This window comes from Chaetodon auriga, chromosome 8 (genome assembly GCF_051107435.1).
Source record: "Chaetodon auriga isolate fChaAug3 chromosome 8, fChaAug3.hap1, whole genome shotgun sequence".
Taxonomy (NCBI): domain Eukaryota; kingdom Metazoa; phylum Chordata; class Actinopteri; order Chaetodontiformes; family Chaetodontidae; genus Chaetodon; species Chaetodon auriga.
In genome coordinates this window covers 8,434,207-8,450,716 of record NC_135081.1, presented here as the reverse complement: position 1 = coordinate 8,450,716, position 16,510 = coordinate 8,434,207, and the positions used below count along the sequence as shown (strand labels likewise).

The window sequence follows — 16,510 nt, the reverse complement described above, 5'->3', positions numbered from 1 at the left end:
CTTCCTCCTCCTCCTCCTCCTCCTCCTCCTCCTCCTCCTCCTCCTCCTCCTCCTCCTCTTCCTCCCCCCATCCTCCTTCTCCCCCCACAGTTGGGTTTGATTTTAACGGACTCCACAGAGGTACTGACGCTCACACCACCACTTCTGAAGCTCCCAAACAAGTATGTGGCACGATGGCTAACCACTGGGCTCCCTCATCACTTTTGCATGTTTCTTCTTATTATTGTCTCACCTCTGCATGCCTGTGTGTGTGTGTTTGTGTGTGTGTGTGTGTGTGTACCCCCGTGCTTCTGTGAGTGTTTTCTTTTTCGTGTGTAACAGTCACACGTGGCACCCTCTGCACCTGGCATTAACACCTGGCATTCTCACATGCTGCCGGATCATGCCTGACATCAGCGCGTGTATCCGGTACACATATCACAGTTGTCTCATTGAAAGGCTTCAGTTTTGCTTCGACAACTTCAATCATGGTGACTTTCATGTTTTAATTAAACTTCAAGGGTTAGTGGTTCTTTTATTGAGAAAAAGCAACCTGATGCTTGTCAGTTTCCCTCAGCACTTTATTGGATGACATCAGGAGCACATGCTGTAGTTTTTTGTGCTTTAATTTTTCATAACACTGATACTGAAGTTTCCCTTCGTCCCACCAAACTGCAGATTCTTTCAACTCATGATTGCATCACTTGTTTTTATTGGACAAGCGTGAGTTCATCTTTGCCTGCACTGAATTTACACTTTTAATATATGATACCAAATCTGCTTCCATGTAGAAAGGTAATTTAGGCCAACTGGTTTTAAAGTACATTTTGATTTCATTTCTGCATTACATTTGCTTTTTTCTGTTATAAATTGATTTAATAGAACAGCAATTCAGCCATAACTAGTCCATAAAAGCAGTTAAAGTCAGTCAAATCTGCTTGCAGACATTTGCAGCTGCAAAGTTCTGCAAACTGCAATCTGAGCATTCAACTGTCAGATCATAACAATTACACTTGTTACAGTGTAATTGTGTCTCTGCTTCGCTGCAGTGCAACACTGAGGAAAAAAAATAGGACATGTTCAAAAGAACGTTTGACATGCAGGCTGCAGTGTGTTTCAGCTGGAAATATCTGCATGTAGGGTGAAGATGCATGACTTAACAAACAGAAGAGCTCCAAGTAGAAGAAGTCAAACTTCATGAACAAACAAATGGCCATTTCTAGGAAGTGTAGTGTGAAAAGATCACAGCATTGAGATAGAGTTGGTGATTATTTGCAACTATTTTGACAATCTAACAATCATTTAGATCACGTTTTGAGCAAAAAGCCATTCTCAAATTAGAATTTGCTGCTTTTCTTTGTCTTATAAGATAGCAAATTCAATATCTTTGAGTTTTGGACTGTTGGTCAGGAAACAGGAATGACCAATTCTGACATTTCATAGAATCAACTACTAAAATGAGAAAACAAATGGCAGATGAAACCATAATGAAAATAATTGTTAGTCGCCTCTATTAGAAACAGGGAAAAGTGGCAAGTGTAAATAAGCCTTCATACAAACGTGTGACAGACTTGAAGAAATACGTTCCCCTGTAGTTTGTGAAATGTCTTCAGAGTTTTCGAAGTTAGTCATAGAGACAAGAGTTGAGGCGGAGGGAACAGAGGAGTAAATCTCTTCTGCTCTGACATTCGGAGAGAGCTGGGTTCTACGTGCTGCGCCTCCATCTTAATTAATCACACACTCACACACCCACATGGACTCAGATTTACCGCACACTATGAATGATGGGAGCAGGCACGGCAGAGGGGTCCAATTAGATGTAGTGTTGACGCTGCTTTACGGTGACGATAACCTTTGGTATAATGTAGTGCACCGGTTCCGTCAGCGATGTTTCCTCGCAGGACGGTGTCGTGGAGGTTCTCGCTTTCCTCTCACGTCTCACCCTCGCCGTCTCTCCAGCTGTTTTTTTTTTTTCTTTTTTCTTTTTTTGTGTGATTAATTATACCTTTTTTTGTTTTTATCTCTCTCTCTCTCTTCCTCACCCCCCCCTCCTTTCTCTCCGTTGTGTTTGTGATGATGTATGATAACAGCTATATTTCCTTGTTTCTTCTTTAGGGAGAAGGGTGCGGGAGGGGCACAGGGAGTCATTTGTTTTCCCGCTTTGATACTCTTCCATTTATCAAAATGATAATTAGGTGCAATTAAATGGCAATCTCATTTGTTTTGTTCAGGTGTGTGTTGCTTATTCTTTTATTATTTTTTTATATTTTTCCCGAGGTTTCTTTGCCATTGTAGGTCAGTCTAATTAGAAGAGAGAGTATAGGGTGTGTGTGGAGTGTGTTGGGGTGTGTGTTGGGGCATTGGGTGGCCCGGGTGATTGAGAGAAACACACTGAGACTGAAGTAGGTCTGTACAGACAGTGGCACTCTTCTCCAGATGGCAGGAAAGAGAAGAGTCAGTCCATCTGGGTCAGAATGGAGAAGTGGAGTTTTCTGTTTAAGTGAAATTAGATGTAAAAAATTAAATGTGAATGCTTCTCTTAACACGTGTAATGTTTCCCAGTTTCTAGTTGAATGCCACCGTGTGTCTTGGTTTGTGTCGGTCTGTGTGTTTGCTTCTTTCCCTTCTCTGTTTCCGCTGCAGTGAGTCTCGTCCCTGGTTCACATCGTTGTGTCTTATTAAATCCCTCGTATATTCAAATATCTCTAAAACGTCTCAGATCCTCTGTATGACAGCCTCCACCTGACCTTTCAACTTAACCTGTGTATTGTGTGTATGTGTGTGTGTTCCACAGGGGAGAGGCCATTCTGCTGCCAGCTCTGCCCATACCGAGCCTCTCAGAAAGGGAACCTAAAGACGCACGTCCAGAGTGTCCACCATATGCCTTTTGACAACAGCCAGTACCCCGACACAAGGAGCTTGTTGCTGAGCCAGGAGGAGCCGGGAGTGCTGGCTGCCAAACACCCACCAACACCACAACGACAGTAGACCATCTGATAGACCAGGATCTGGACCGGACAAGTCAGGAATCACTTAACCCGAAAGACACCATCACCAATCCTAAAACCCAGAGGACTGGAAGTTGGACTCATGCTTGACTTTTTGAGCCTCTCCTCTCCACCCATCATCCTTTGATGACCCGAGAAGAATTTTCTACAATGAAGGCTCTTGTAGTTTTTGAAAGTTGTTTTTTCTAAATAAGAAGCTAGTTAAAGCTGTGCTAGGACGTTTTAAAATCACAATGTGGGGTCTGCAGCAAAGGAGAGTGTCTTATGTACTACTAGAAAGAGTTTCTGGGGAAATTCTGCAGTTAGAGATTCAGGTGTGCACACAGGCGGGACAATTTCTCCACACCGAGGAAACGAGGAGGGAAACATAAAGCGTCTCCTCAGCAGGGAAGCTGGGCTCACCAACGATCGATCTTTTGCTTCCCTTGCTCTTCTTTAGCGTGAAGGTTGGCAAAACGTGAGCAGATGTGTGTAGTTTACATCACCTTAAAGGATTTCTGAATCTAGAAGGCCTCGAAATTCAAAGTTACCTCTTGCTGCCATTTTGGAGGTACCAACAAGTGAAGCTGCCTTGTGCGGCTTGACAAGAAAAGCAAATATTTATGAAAAGAAGCGGATAAACTGAACTTGAATGCAACTGCTGCCGTTTTAATCAAGGACTGTGGCTTTGCATGGCTGCTGTAGTTGCCCCCCTCTTATTTTTGTTTTAACTTTATTGTGTAAGACTTTGTGCATTCCTCAGGACACCAATCATCAGAGATGAGACGAGAGAGAAGATGCTCTAACCTAAATCATCAACAGCCAACTGACACATTACAAGTTTGTTTCCTCTGGGTTCTGAGGCGCGAAGATGAAGACTTTCATCCGTCTGTGTGTGAGTGTGAGTGTGTGTGTGTGTGTGTGTGTTTGTGTGTGTCTGCACGCACAAGTGTGTTAAACTCACTTCCCTCCACTCCAGAGTGTAATGTAAGGAGTGTAGTGACCACTCTGAGGCTGTGAAGCTGATGATTAGAAGGAGAGAGAGAGAAAGAGGGAGGGAGAAAGAGGAAACGCTAATGGGGTGTCTGCTTTAGTGCTCATTAAAAAGAGTGCACGTTTTTAATAGCCAATATAAACGAGTGTACCATTTTTATGGCCATTCAATTATTGTCCATTTAAGAGGAAGGGGCTGAGTGGAGGCAGTTTTCCTCCATAACTCCTTCATATTAGGGAGTGTTTCCGACACTTCTGACTTTGAATTAGACCAACTCCAAAACAGTGGGGACGACAGGAAGACGCTAGCTCGGCTGTATATCGCACAGATGAAACTCCAACTTGTGTACCTGCAAAAGAAAATATGGTACCACTAGTGTTAATGAGCAAAGAGGCATCTTAATTTGCTATTGCTAAAGGGCAACGCTGACCTTTTGACCTGTTGGTCTCCTTAACCCAATATGTGATGGAAGCTTCGGTACCAAAATCAATCCAGTCTCCCTGAGGGCTCACAGGATAGTTAATCAGACCGGAGAGATTCAAACTTCTTCCACATTAAATTTGGTTTATTTTTTATTTTTTGGACTTTTCTAACATTCCCAGTTTTCCTTTAAATACTCACATTACCCAGTTAAACCATCTGCAAAGGAAAGTTCAGAGACATTGTGGCTGTTTTCTCATGTCTCCAGTCTTTGCGCTAAGCTAAGCTAACTGGCTGCTAGCTGGTCGTCTCATAGTGAATGGCAGACATGAAAGCGGTATTGATATTCCCATCTAAAGCTGGCAGTTTTGACCAACAGATAAAACAAATGTACCGTTCAACATATCCACTGTATATAAGCACGCACGTCGGACAGAACAGCCAGAGATGCAGAGCTGATTTTGTTACCAAAACAATGAAGCAGACTGAGCCACACTCCCATACCGTCAGTCTAATTTCTTAAGTGGTGCTGTGAAGATTTGCATTCTGGGAGGAAAGAGTGAGGAGGTCAGGGAGGGAGGGAGGGAGAGAGAGAGAGAGAGAGAGAGAGAGAGAGAGAGAGAGAGAGCAGCCAGAGGTCAGGAGGTCAGGCTTCCAGAGAGTCCAGATCTGAATACACGAATTGGAGACGCTCTGAAGCCTTTTGAATTGTAGAGCCGTCACAGCCTTAACACAGGTGTGTGTGAGAGTGTGCATTTCTGCGTGTGTATATGCATTCGTTTCAGACCACTCCATACTGTATAAGAGGTTGACTAACTTCTGTGTTCTCCAGCCTCCCTCTAGATGCTTTGTATACTGGCCTATCTCCCTTGCAATGAAAGCCTGTTTGAAGCTTATTGGCTGCTATGAAGCAGGGCCTGTTCTTAGCTAGGAGATGTTTTCTTTGTGTCCTGGGCTTGGTTTTCTCTCCTCTATGCCTGAAAAAGTCACATCGGGGAAAAGAAGAAGAAAAGCAAGGCAGTTCAAAGCAGCCCTGACTTACAGAGCAAGAGTAGAACTGTGGATTTGCGGAGACACTTTTGTACACATAAAATCAAAATTCAAACCAGTTAACGATTACGGAGCATAGAGTACTGTACTTCCCATCTATTTTGAGACCTCAGTAGTTTTTACACGATGATGAAATGGTTCCTATACCAGTGGGTTGGTGAGTTATGCATACAATACTGTGTGCTTGAATATGCCTAATAATATACAAACGTGTATATTGAAGGTGTGGGTAGTGAAAATACTTGAAACGGATACTCTAGCCTTCGACATAGCGTAGTACTAATACCAATGTTGTACAGAATTCCCTTTAAGATTAACTCCTCAGTTATGAATTTTTACTCCGAAGTGTGACTTAGAAAAACTATGAAGCAGGAGTGAGTGTATGTAATATAAACTGTATATCTGTAATCCACTGTTACCAAACCCTTATATACAGCGGTAGAAACCAAATGGCATTACTAGTGCACTTAGACTAGGTTACTGCTTTAACCGTTCTCATCTTGTCCAATTCTAGCTAAGGTTTCTTTGAGAATGTCTTTTTAATGGTGCCAGCTAACACACTTCAATGTCATGTCTTGTTTAGAGGCTTTTTGTTAGGGTAATTCCATAGATTTTAATGACAAACGATATGTTCTGTGACGGCTGTGTGGCACAGCTTTTTAGCTACGTTTCCTCATGGAAAGTTTGATAATGCTAGGTGCAGCAGTGCTTATTTTTTCATAAAGATGTAAGAGTGTGTTTTTAGTCTTTCTCTTTGCTAAACTGTAGGATTTGTTCAGTAGCTAGTCATGGCTGCCCTCCCAGAGGGGCTGGCAGGTGTCGTTCTTTTCTCTTTGGTGGGGTTTTTATCATGCCTCTTAAGTTGTATTATTTGTGTCCGTATTGCTTTTTTTTATTTGTTATGAACTTCATGATTAGTTTACCTTAGAAGACATTATTATTCCAAATGTATTTGGTTGATATCTGTATTTATTATCACTTCAAAAAGGATAAGAGGACAGAAGCAGACAGGAGCGTTTGTTTAATTTGATTTTTCTGGGTTGTTTTTGTTTTTATACTGTGTAGTTTTCATGCCAGCAAGCCGATGTGAAAGCTCTACCTCGTCTGAGCCATTCTCAGTTCTGTTACACTTTTGTACATCATTTCAAAAAGATGTAATGTCATGTCCACAATAAAGACACACAAAATGGCACCTGTTGGCGCCGTTTCATCTGGTTTTGCTTGTTTGTTTTAAATTTACCTCAACCACTGTGACTGAACGCGTCCAAGTTTAGATGAAAAAACTTCGCAGATTCACAGTTTGCAAATTTTCTTTTCCCCTTTTACTCACACTGTCGGTGTGAAATTTACAAAGACCCAAGCAGCGCAGTGTCTCTGAATACTGACAGTATCAAAAGCTGAGCATATTTTGCATTCTTTTGTGTCTTTCACACAACTTATTCTTGCCATGGTCAGTCACTGTCATCAGATGTTACTGTCAGCAATGTGCACACAAGCTGGACTGGTATATCACTCCGAAACAATGAATAGGGCCACATTGTCTCGGTGACCACAGCCACAGCACACAAAAACCCTGTGATAGCATTACAATTTTATTTTGTCACAATTAATATCTCAGATTCGACATGAAAACTGTCTTTTTCCTTGTTGCTATGTGGTTAACATTGTTCCATAGCATAGAGAACAAACTAAATCTACAATAAAATCATGACAAAACAATGGCACCTGCAGGGATGAAGCACAAAGGTAGAACATTCTTCAATAAACAGCCTTATTTACATATGTGTACTGTGTAATCAAAGGGCATGAAAAGGTTGCAGGACCCTTTGATTCCTAACCAGGCTTGTATGTGTTCCAGTGGCCTGGTGTTGTGCACCCTGAAGTTACAAATAGCCTGCCTGTAATTTTGGTTTTCACACTATATGTACTTTTATTTAAATTCAAATAAAAGCTCACATGCAAACATGCTTTTGAGCTCACTTCGCCACCTCTGAGTGAAATGATCTTTCCACCCACGTTCAACAGTTTGAACCAACTGATGGTATATTTTAGTGTGAGCCAGAAGCAAGACAAACCACAGTCACCTTCAGTAGTATCTGCCTAGCCTCCATGGTGACACATGCACCAGAGTTATAGGAGTTTGGTTTGTTTAGTCTCTAGCCGCCTCCCCTAAACGCCAGTAAATCTCTTTTTAACTGCAGCACATAGTGGGTATCTCCCCCTCTCCCCATGGATCATATTATTACAGGTTGTGATTTTAACATTTAGGGTATACTTAAACCTGCAATAATGGCACCTTTTTGCGCACCTGGCAGCAGTTGTTGTGAACACAACATTGTCATATAATCACCTTTTAAGCTGATGTGGTGAACTTGTCAGCAAATATCTCCGGCAGTTGCAAAGCAACACCATCATTCTTTTAGAGTCATGTTTTTGGCCACCTGGTGAATCTCCAGTCCAATACTCACTCTCTTTTAGCTCTGTGTTTGGCCTCTACCAACTCCTGAGGGAAATATCTGGCTCTTTAGCTGCTAAATGCTCCACTGTGTTCACCAGCTAGTCGCTAACTATGTCTGTCTGCTGTTTGGTGCTGGGCAGAGAGTGCACAGTGGGTTTTAAGAGCTTTTTTTTTTTTGCTGAAAACAGCTGTCTGCTGTGGCCGCAAACAACACTTTGACAGCGGTGAGAGTGAACAATAACAGTAAAGTTGTGGGCCCACGACTGAAATTTGCCACAAAGCTCTGTAAAGCTGAGGGGAGCTGCAGATTAGGTGGCAATTCTCTGCAGGTTCATCACTACGAGTGACCCCTTTCACACCATCACATCATTTTCACATGATCACTTGGTGTAGTATATCAATTCTTTTTGAAGCCCCACATGTCACATGCATGCAGCCTAACTGGTGTGATGTATCCAGTGTGGAGGATATTTCACTGCCTTTGAAATAATGCTCGGATAGGTGTCAGCTTAGCTGCATGGATCAAAGGGTGGGTCTGACCGCACTGTCTTAGGGTGCCGCTTACTCGAACACATTTCCTTTATCTGGATCAGTGTCTCATTATGATGTACATGCTCATTCACACACATTTCCATCCTCACAATATACTTGTACTTCACTCCAAAAGACATGTAGTGGAATGTTACTTATTTACTTCTTGTCTATCCCAGTCACATTTGCTGCTAATGATCTACCCACACATTCACGTACTTGATAAAACTCTCTGATGGCCGACTAACCTGCTTCTTGAATGCAGTCTGCTGTTTCTAATGGTGGCTCTGATTTGGCTCCACACACAATCTCCATTACCTCCAGAAGAAAGTGAAAGTGGGCATGATTCATGAGGCTGAGGTGAAAACAAATCAGACCTAAGCCATACTGCAAGCTGTTCTCTTTCATAGCATGTGACATGTTTGATGGATAGCGACTTTGATGTTCGTCCGGGCCCGTTGGCACCTTGATGTCCATGTGTGGCCGTGCGGTTGAAGTCGAGCTGCCAAGCAACGGTGATGAGAAACCCTCACCCTTCAACTACGAGGGACCACCTAGGGATTCGTTGCTACTTTGCCAGTCTCTTTCATGTTCGGTGTCTATGTGCACCATCTGTCTGTCGGTTTGAGCGACGGCTGAATGACGGGTTCCCTCTGAGAACATGGCACATAACGTTAATGCCAGGCAGGCCCGCGGGCTGAGAAAAGACTGCAGCTGCCCGTCACTCTTCCCAACCTCATCAGTCACTGCGAAGGCAGACGTGACGGCCCTGAGCTCCCTGAAAAACCTGTTCGCTGACATCTCTTCTTTCTGTCACATAGCAGAGGGAAGCTGACTGACTGACTGAATGACTGAGGTGGAAAATACGCCGAATGTCAGGCTGACTCAGATTTGATGGATAGGTGTGCTGGAGAACGCAGTATAATGTGCTTTTTTTATTTCACGTCTTTATGTCACTGTAGAAAGCTGTTGTTGTTCTCTTTGGAAGTCTTTTCTTTGACAGAGGTGTGACCACAGGGGTATTACTTTTTCCCACTGTGCATAACATTTATCAGGTTTTACCTTTTTAACTGCATATTTATAGCTTATCTATGTGTGGTTGCACCTTGGGTTCAGCTGATACAGGTCTTTGAGACAGGATTTTTGGATTGACACTCACTGTGAGGGATATTCTGAGACCAGTTTAATGACTCTGATAAGATGTTTCACGCAGAATTGTATTCTGAAAAAGGGGGGAAAGCCTAAAACAGCATTTAGATTTCCACAGAACAATGAAAACATCAGTATGCTTCAAAAGAAATTCTGTTTGGACTTTCGAGCAGCTTTTGATGTTGGAACTGAATGGGCTATGTCTAACAATTTTTGTAACTTTAGGAAACCAAATCTGACATGCAAGCCCATTTCTCGCAGTACTGAGGTAAGAAAGTAGGCAGGACTTAAACTGTCTCCTTTCATTCTTTACACAAATACTTTCATCACCTTTCATGTTGTTCGAATGAGTGCAACACACAAGAAAAACTGGACGAGATACAGTATAAAAACGTGCACCGTTATCCCCATTTGAATGATTATTGTGTCTCCCCAGCTTTATTTCTTTCACCCTGTCATTGAATGTGCCCATTTGCAATGTGCCAACAGTTATAAACCTCCTTCCTTTAGATGTGGTTGGACTACATTTAGCATGAATTGTCCAAGTGGGTCAGCAATTCTTTAAGACAGGGTGAGGTTTAGACTGAGAGCCAGAAGCCACACTTGGGGTTCTGTGAGGGTGAGGCTTAGCTTGTTTAGTACTAAACACCAAGTACTATTGAAGCTAATAGGATTTTCATTTGTTTTGCAGGTTTTCGGTCCCACAACCTGTGTACTTGTGTTTATATATGTAGATATGTCTATGTTGTATGGATTCCCATTTTTTTATTGATTGTTGCATTTACTACCGACTGCTGTCTGCAAGCCAAATTGCTCCTCAGGGACATGAACGCTTTACTCTACTCTGCCACTCTACAGTAATGGCCAAATTTAAAGCTGATGATGGCACTATATGGAAGGTGAAGGGATTACCAAAGTCATCTTGAGGGGAACATGACTGTATGTACCAAAGTCCAAATCGACAGGCCAGCATTACCATTCCTAAAGGTGAACTGCTAGAAAGACAAAAAATCAGTCCATATCCAGTTGTTTAAAACAGTTTTGTGCAACAAGCCATCAAAATATTTTGAAAGAAAAAAATCCATCTAATAACGAACAGATATCTTCCCCCTGTTACAGTACTCTGTAGAGTGCGGCTCACCCTGAGCATGCCGTGTCTCTGAAGCCTGTGTTTCATTGATGTTTCTCTGCTATCTCTCATGCTGTTCCTGCATGTACCAATGAACTCCTACCAGAGCAGCTTCCTCTGTTCTTCTTTGCATGTAACCCTCCGTAGCTCTGCTGTGTACTGTCCATGTCAGAGGGCCTGATCTGTATCTGCCACCAGGGAGCACTATCCCTCTCTAATGGCTGTTAAACGGCCTTCCTCAGGAGGACAAGGGCCACATCACTGACCAAATGGCACTTGTACAAGTGCAATGGCTGCAGCAGCGTGGGCAGGGTGGAGGGGGTAAATATACTTAAAACACACTACGGCGTATATCAGTGCGGCAGCCTTGACTACAGTTACCACTAGAGAGTCCGACTCCTCCGCATTTCCCAGGCAAAAGGCCAAACGCATTTACAACACTTCAAGTGTCTGCGACACAAGAACGCCCTCTCCACTGTGAAATATGTAAATATTGCACTAATCAAAGGGTTGTGGAATCGCAAAATGCCACGGAAAGGTTATGACCCGGAGCCTGTGCTAATAGGGGAGTGAGGGAGGGGGAGGAAGAGGAGGTGATGGAGGGAGGGCTGGGGGTTGAGTTGTGGTGGTGGTAGGGGGGGGTAGTAGAGGAGTGACAGCTACCACAGGCGTTTCTCCTGCCTGAGGAGGACCTTCACATGTTGACCTCCGCCTCCTGCACTCCAACGCTCTGACAGTAATGAATAGGAAGGGGCTGTTTATGCATATCAAATGTTATTTACTCTCCCACAGTCAACTGTAGCCACAGAGGAAAGAAAGAGAGAGCAGCGAAAAAACAGGATATTCCCAAAGACCGTGGGCTGCCATTAGAACAATGTGGACAAGAATGCAGAGGCCTCTGCGGTGCACTGAGGTTAATCTATCTATCGCAACGAATTACATGACATGGTTTTTGTGGGGATTTAGCTTGACTTGCTTTTAAAATGCTGCATTGTTCACTGCCTTGATTCTTTTTTTTTCCAGGATTGGAGCGCTTGACAGATACAGAGTACCTACATGAAAACAAGCTCTAGTAAGTATATAAGTGAACTTGACAATGAACTCCTCTTGATATCTAGCCCACATGATTATTTACTTCAACTATCTCCTGCTCCACCAAACTAAAGTCTATATCCAGAGACAGAATCAGGGGGATGTTAACATACATTCTAGTCATGTAATATATTTTTAAGCAGGATTAATTCTTTTCCACATTGACATGATTGGTCTTAAATAGCGCAAACCTTAAAGCCAGAGGCAGGAAAAGCCTGAGCGGAATTATTCAAGGGAATGACGTTCGACGACAAGCTCAAGAAAATAACCTTGAGCGCGAACAATGAAGAATCAGCCGCCAGAAAACGTTTGTGTTTTTCCTGAGCCTGCGTGTCATCGTCATCGGTTTACGGCTCGGCTTCATTTTCCATCACCCCTTGTGAGAATTAAGTTGGATCTTAAGCATGTAAATGAGAACCTATTCTGTGGCCCCCACCCTCTCTTATATGAATCCCAGGACAGACCATGACATTTAACATCGCCTTCACTAATTTGTGCTTAATAGCCAAAAAGTGATTAGAATTAACATTAATGACATTTCATATGTCTCCCTTTCTACATTCATTACCTCTTCTCTGCCGCTGATACTTAACCAGCTAATGCTGGTGGCTGCTTCTTTCAGCTTAAATTTCACGTTACACTTTTGGCAGAAATCTTTCAGTCGCCCTTTTCTGCACTTTACTTTTTTCTGCTCCTTTGCAAGAAGACAACAAGGAAGGAGAATTAAAGAAGGGGAGCGGGGGGGTGGAATAAAGCCTTGAAGTTGAGAATCTATTCTATCGGTCACACCCTCTTTACCAATTGACATGAGCATCGCAGCAGATTAAGAAAAAGGGTGGGGGTCATCTCCTTTCTGGCTCAACGCCTGCTCTATCACCCTCAGCCCTTCTTGTTGAAACAAATGCTGTCCGATACCCTTCATCTCTTCTTCTCCTTCAGCGGCTTGAATCTCAGTCTGCTATAGTTTTGCTCCAGCAAAGCCAAATCACAGAGGATAACAGGGCTTGAAGAACTGCTGGCATTTTATTGTCATTTCTTTGCTGAGATCTGTACATGGAGATTATTCCATGAAAAATGAGCGTAGTGTTCCTATCAAACAACCGTCTCTGCCAGCCCTCCGCCTCCTCTCTGGTAATTAGTGATGGTCTCCAACCTTGTTCAAGGGCAGTGAGCTTGTCCCATGTGTTTCTATAGGGAGGTCACCTGATCCCAGAGCAAACATGTGATGAAGGTGGTTCAACATCAGCCTCTCCAGCTACAAATTTTTAGAATATGACGGTAAATTTGAGGGTGAAATGGAACAAAGGGAGGGACGCAGGGATATAATGTGTGTAAACCATCACAAACACATGTAACATCCCCTAAACTGATTATTTTCAATACATTTGTAAATTCACAATATATACACTGTAAAAACTGTTAATTTGAGAATGTCTAAGCAATAGTTTCCAACAGTTTTTACAAGCTGAGTTAATTTCTGCATGTTTTTTTCAGTAAGAAAAACTCAAGCCTGATTCCAAAAAAGCTGGAACTCTGTGTCAAATGTAAATAAAAGCAGAATGCAATTCTTATCAAACCAACTGTGAATGACAACAGTTTTAGTACATCCTTTATTCAATCATGTGTTCACAAAGTGGTGAACCTCTCTCCATCCTCGCATGTGAACGACTGAGCCTTTCCAGGATGCCCCTTTCATACCCAATCATGATACTATCACCTGTTACCAATCAATCTGATTACCTGTGCAACGCTCCAAACAGGTGCTTTGGAGCATTCCACAACTTTCCCAGTCTTTAGTTGCTCCTGTCCAAACTTGGTTGAAACATGTTGCTGCATCAAATCCAGAATAAGAATATTTTTTAGAAAATCAATGAAGCTGATGAGGTAAAACACTAAATAAATTGTCTTTGTTCTGTTTTCAATTGAGTATATGTCAAAAAGGATATGCGAGTTATCACATTCTGTTTCATGTTTTACACGGCGTTCTGACATTTTTGGAATTTGAGCCATGCATATTTGACTTTCTGCTAAAATATTGAGAATGAAAACAGACAAGAAATTGAGTGTATCATAGATGTCTGCATATTGACCACGTCAGAGTTAATGAAACTGAAAACTAAGAATTTGAGTTGAACATATATTCCCATTTTTCTTCTATTCCAATTAAAATAATTAGCTAGTATGGGCATGTAACATATTTCACAAATAAAGAACAGAGAAATGTGTTTTTCGGTTATTTAAGAGCAATCATATTAGCTGTATCATTTCTTGCCAGTATTGTAGAAAACAAACCAGGAGAAACAGTGTTTAATGATAATAGAGCAATTTAAGCCTCATAAAGAAGAATCTTCAAAGGGACAAAAAGCCCATTAATTAATACCTTTCTGCAGGTTTATCTGATTTTTTTTATTAAGTTGTTTTGCCTCATTAAGATCATCAACTGCAGGGCAAAGTTTAAACACCTTTTTGTTTACCACTACAACACTGCTGTAGTACAAGGATGGAGGACAGAGGTGGCGGTATGAAAGAGGAAAACACAGAGGACTGTTGTGGACAAAGAGAGAAGAGAGGGCATTTTAGTGCAGGGGTGGGGGGTTAAAAGGGTAAGAAGAGCTGGGGGTGATCATGGGTAATGGCAGAGACCTGGCCGCTGACAGACGGGCCAATCTCCCGCCTGGACAGACTCAAGAGAGATGTGTCAGTCTCCACCGGCACCCCGGGCCAGCCGCACCACCACACCACTAAATGTGAATTGGCAAAGTGTCTGTGCCAATGCCATTAGGCAGCATACTTAAATTCCCCTGTAATTTTCTATGGCGCTGCTCGTTATTGGCACCTCTGATGGGTTGAGTATTTGAATCCTGGTTCAGCTTTAATGGATGAGTGGTGGTGGTGAGCAGCAAGGTGATTTATTATCACTCTTACAAGACACGTCCACACGCGCACGCACGCACACACACACACACACACACACACACACACACACACACACACACACACACACACACACGCACACTTTGGTGTTACTTTCCTTTTAAGGACACCAGGCACAATTCATTCCCTATCGCCTCACCTTCACTGCCTTACAGTATGGTTTAGCCCAAGCTAAACCTATTCTAAACTAAATTAAGGTTTCAGTCTTGAAACAATTAAAATTCCAAAAATGTATAATCATGTTAATAATCTCCTTTTATAGACAAAAATTGTACAACATTTTCAGCAAATGTAGATAGAAAACATTTTTAAAATTCTCACAAAATGGGCCGTTTCATTCTCCACCAAAATTAACACAAAGGTAAAAAGTAAAATGTTTTGGAAACACATTGTTAAAGATTACCACATGTGTAACACCTTATAACAAAGTTGCCAGCCGTTCCACCAAAAAAGAGATTTCTCCTATCAACATCTCAGACAGTTTCATTAAAATACCTGCTCCAGACACAAAGAGGGAAAAATATCTAAAATTTCACACACACAAAAGAAAAACTGAATTAACAATCAGAATAAAGTCCAAAAATAAATGCAAGACTTAGTTTTTTCTTCTCTCCTCCCTGTTCATGTCTCAGATTTATCTTGTGACCCCTCGGAGGGGGTCCAACCCATAGTTGGACCACACTTGACTAAACCGCTGAACTACAAACTAATATAGTGAGAAGAGGCTCCATCTCCACCAGCTACAACCGTCTTCCACACTGATGTGTTTGATAATCTGATGTCACCAAACTAATGTGTTTCTGCATAATGACTCATTTTACTTTAATACTTTTAGTGTTGCTGATAATACTTTTTGATGTCTTAATCTGGATGCAGCTTGTTTCTACTTATCCTTACATTCTTGTATTTGTACTTTTATGTAAGTGAAAGGTTGAGCAGTTCTACCAACACTGAAGTTTCAGTCTAAAGCACCCACAGGTTCTCACAAACAGAACAATAAAGTTCAGAGTGGGCTACAGTAGAGACACCTGAACGCCTCTCATTGCACCGCCCGGACAGATCAAATGAAGAGTAGTTTGGAGACATTTTCTGACTTGCAGTGCGCTGATCTGAGATCAGCCCTTTGCCAATCAAACCTCAGCCATTAACTTTATGGGTCAACAAGGACAAACTTGCATGTGGACTGACTGTGATTAGCATTTAATTAAATTTTAAATTTTTCATCTTAATTCTCACTGGATCACCACACAATGAGTGCAGAGAAATGAGATACTTTTACTGTCTCTTACCATCTGTGACCCAAAAACACATTAACACTGCTAGAATTTTCATGAGCAAACGATTGTGAAGTTGTTTTGGACTCTTGTGGGATTTGCAGCTTTGAACGTCTCTTTTGCAATTTTACAAATCTGCTCTCTCCCTCCCAGCGACATTGCCCGTAGTGTATCGGGGGAATACAGCCTTCATCAGGCCAAGACAAACACACGCTCAAAAACACACATGAGCCACCACAAAAGTTAAATAACTATATACAGGAGCAATTTAGCTCCGCTGTAATTTGTATATAGTGTTTGACAACCTTGCTGGAGAAGTTTTCACCCCAGAAATGCTAAGTAGTCCCAGCAGGAGTCAGTCAGGAAGAGGAGAGGGGCTCTTTGCTGTTTAATGTATTCTTCAGCAGCCCAGAGGCCTCCAAAACGCTGCATGTCTTTACCATCCAGTGTACACACACACACACACACACACACACACACACACTCACATATCTGTCGGCAGTCAAGCTCTGA

General features: G+C 42.2%; 1 protein-coding gene across 4 annotated transcripts in view; it reads left to right on the top strand.

Moving 5' to 3' along the window:
• Positions 1 to 7,134, top strand: part of LOC143324821 (zinc finger protein 516-like) — a 48,489-nt gene extending 41,355 nt beyond the window's left edge. For 2 of the 4 annotated variants that reach the window (XM_076737573.1, XM_076737572.1), the window contains exon 5: positions 91 to 1,035. In XM_076737573.1, the coding sequence (XP_076593688.1) occupies positions 91 to 296 (206 nt within the window). In that variant the 3' untranslated portion in view covers positions 297 to 1,035. Of the gene's footprint in view, positions 1 to 90; positions 1,036 to 2,773 lie in introns of those variants that run through there. The other 2 variants (XM_076737575.1, XM_076737574.1) reach the window with 2 other exon arrangements.
• The last annotated feature ends 9,376 nt before the right edge of the window (positions 7,135 to 16,510 follow it).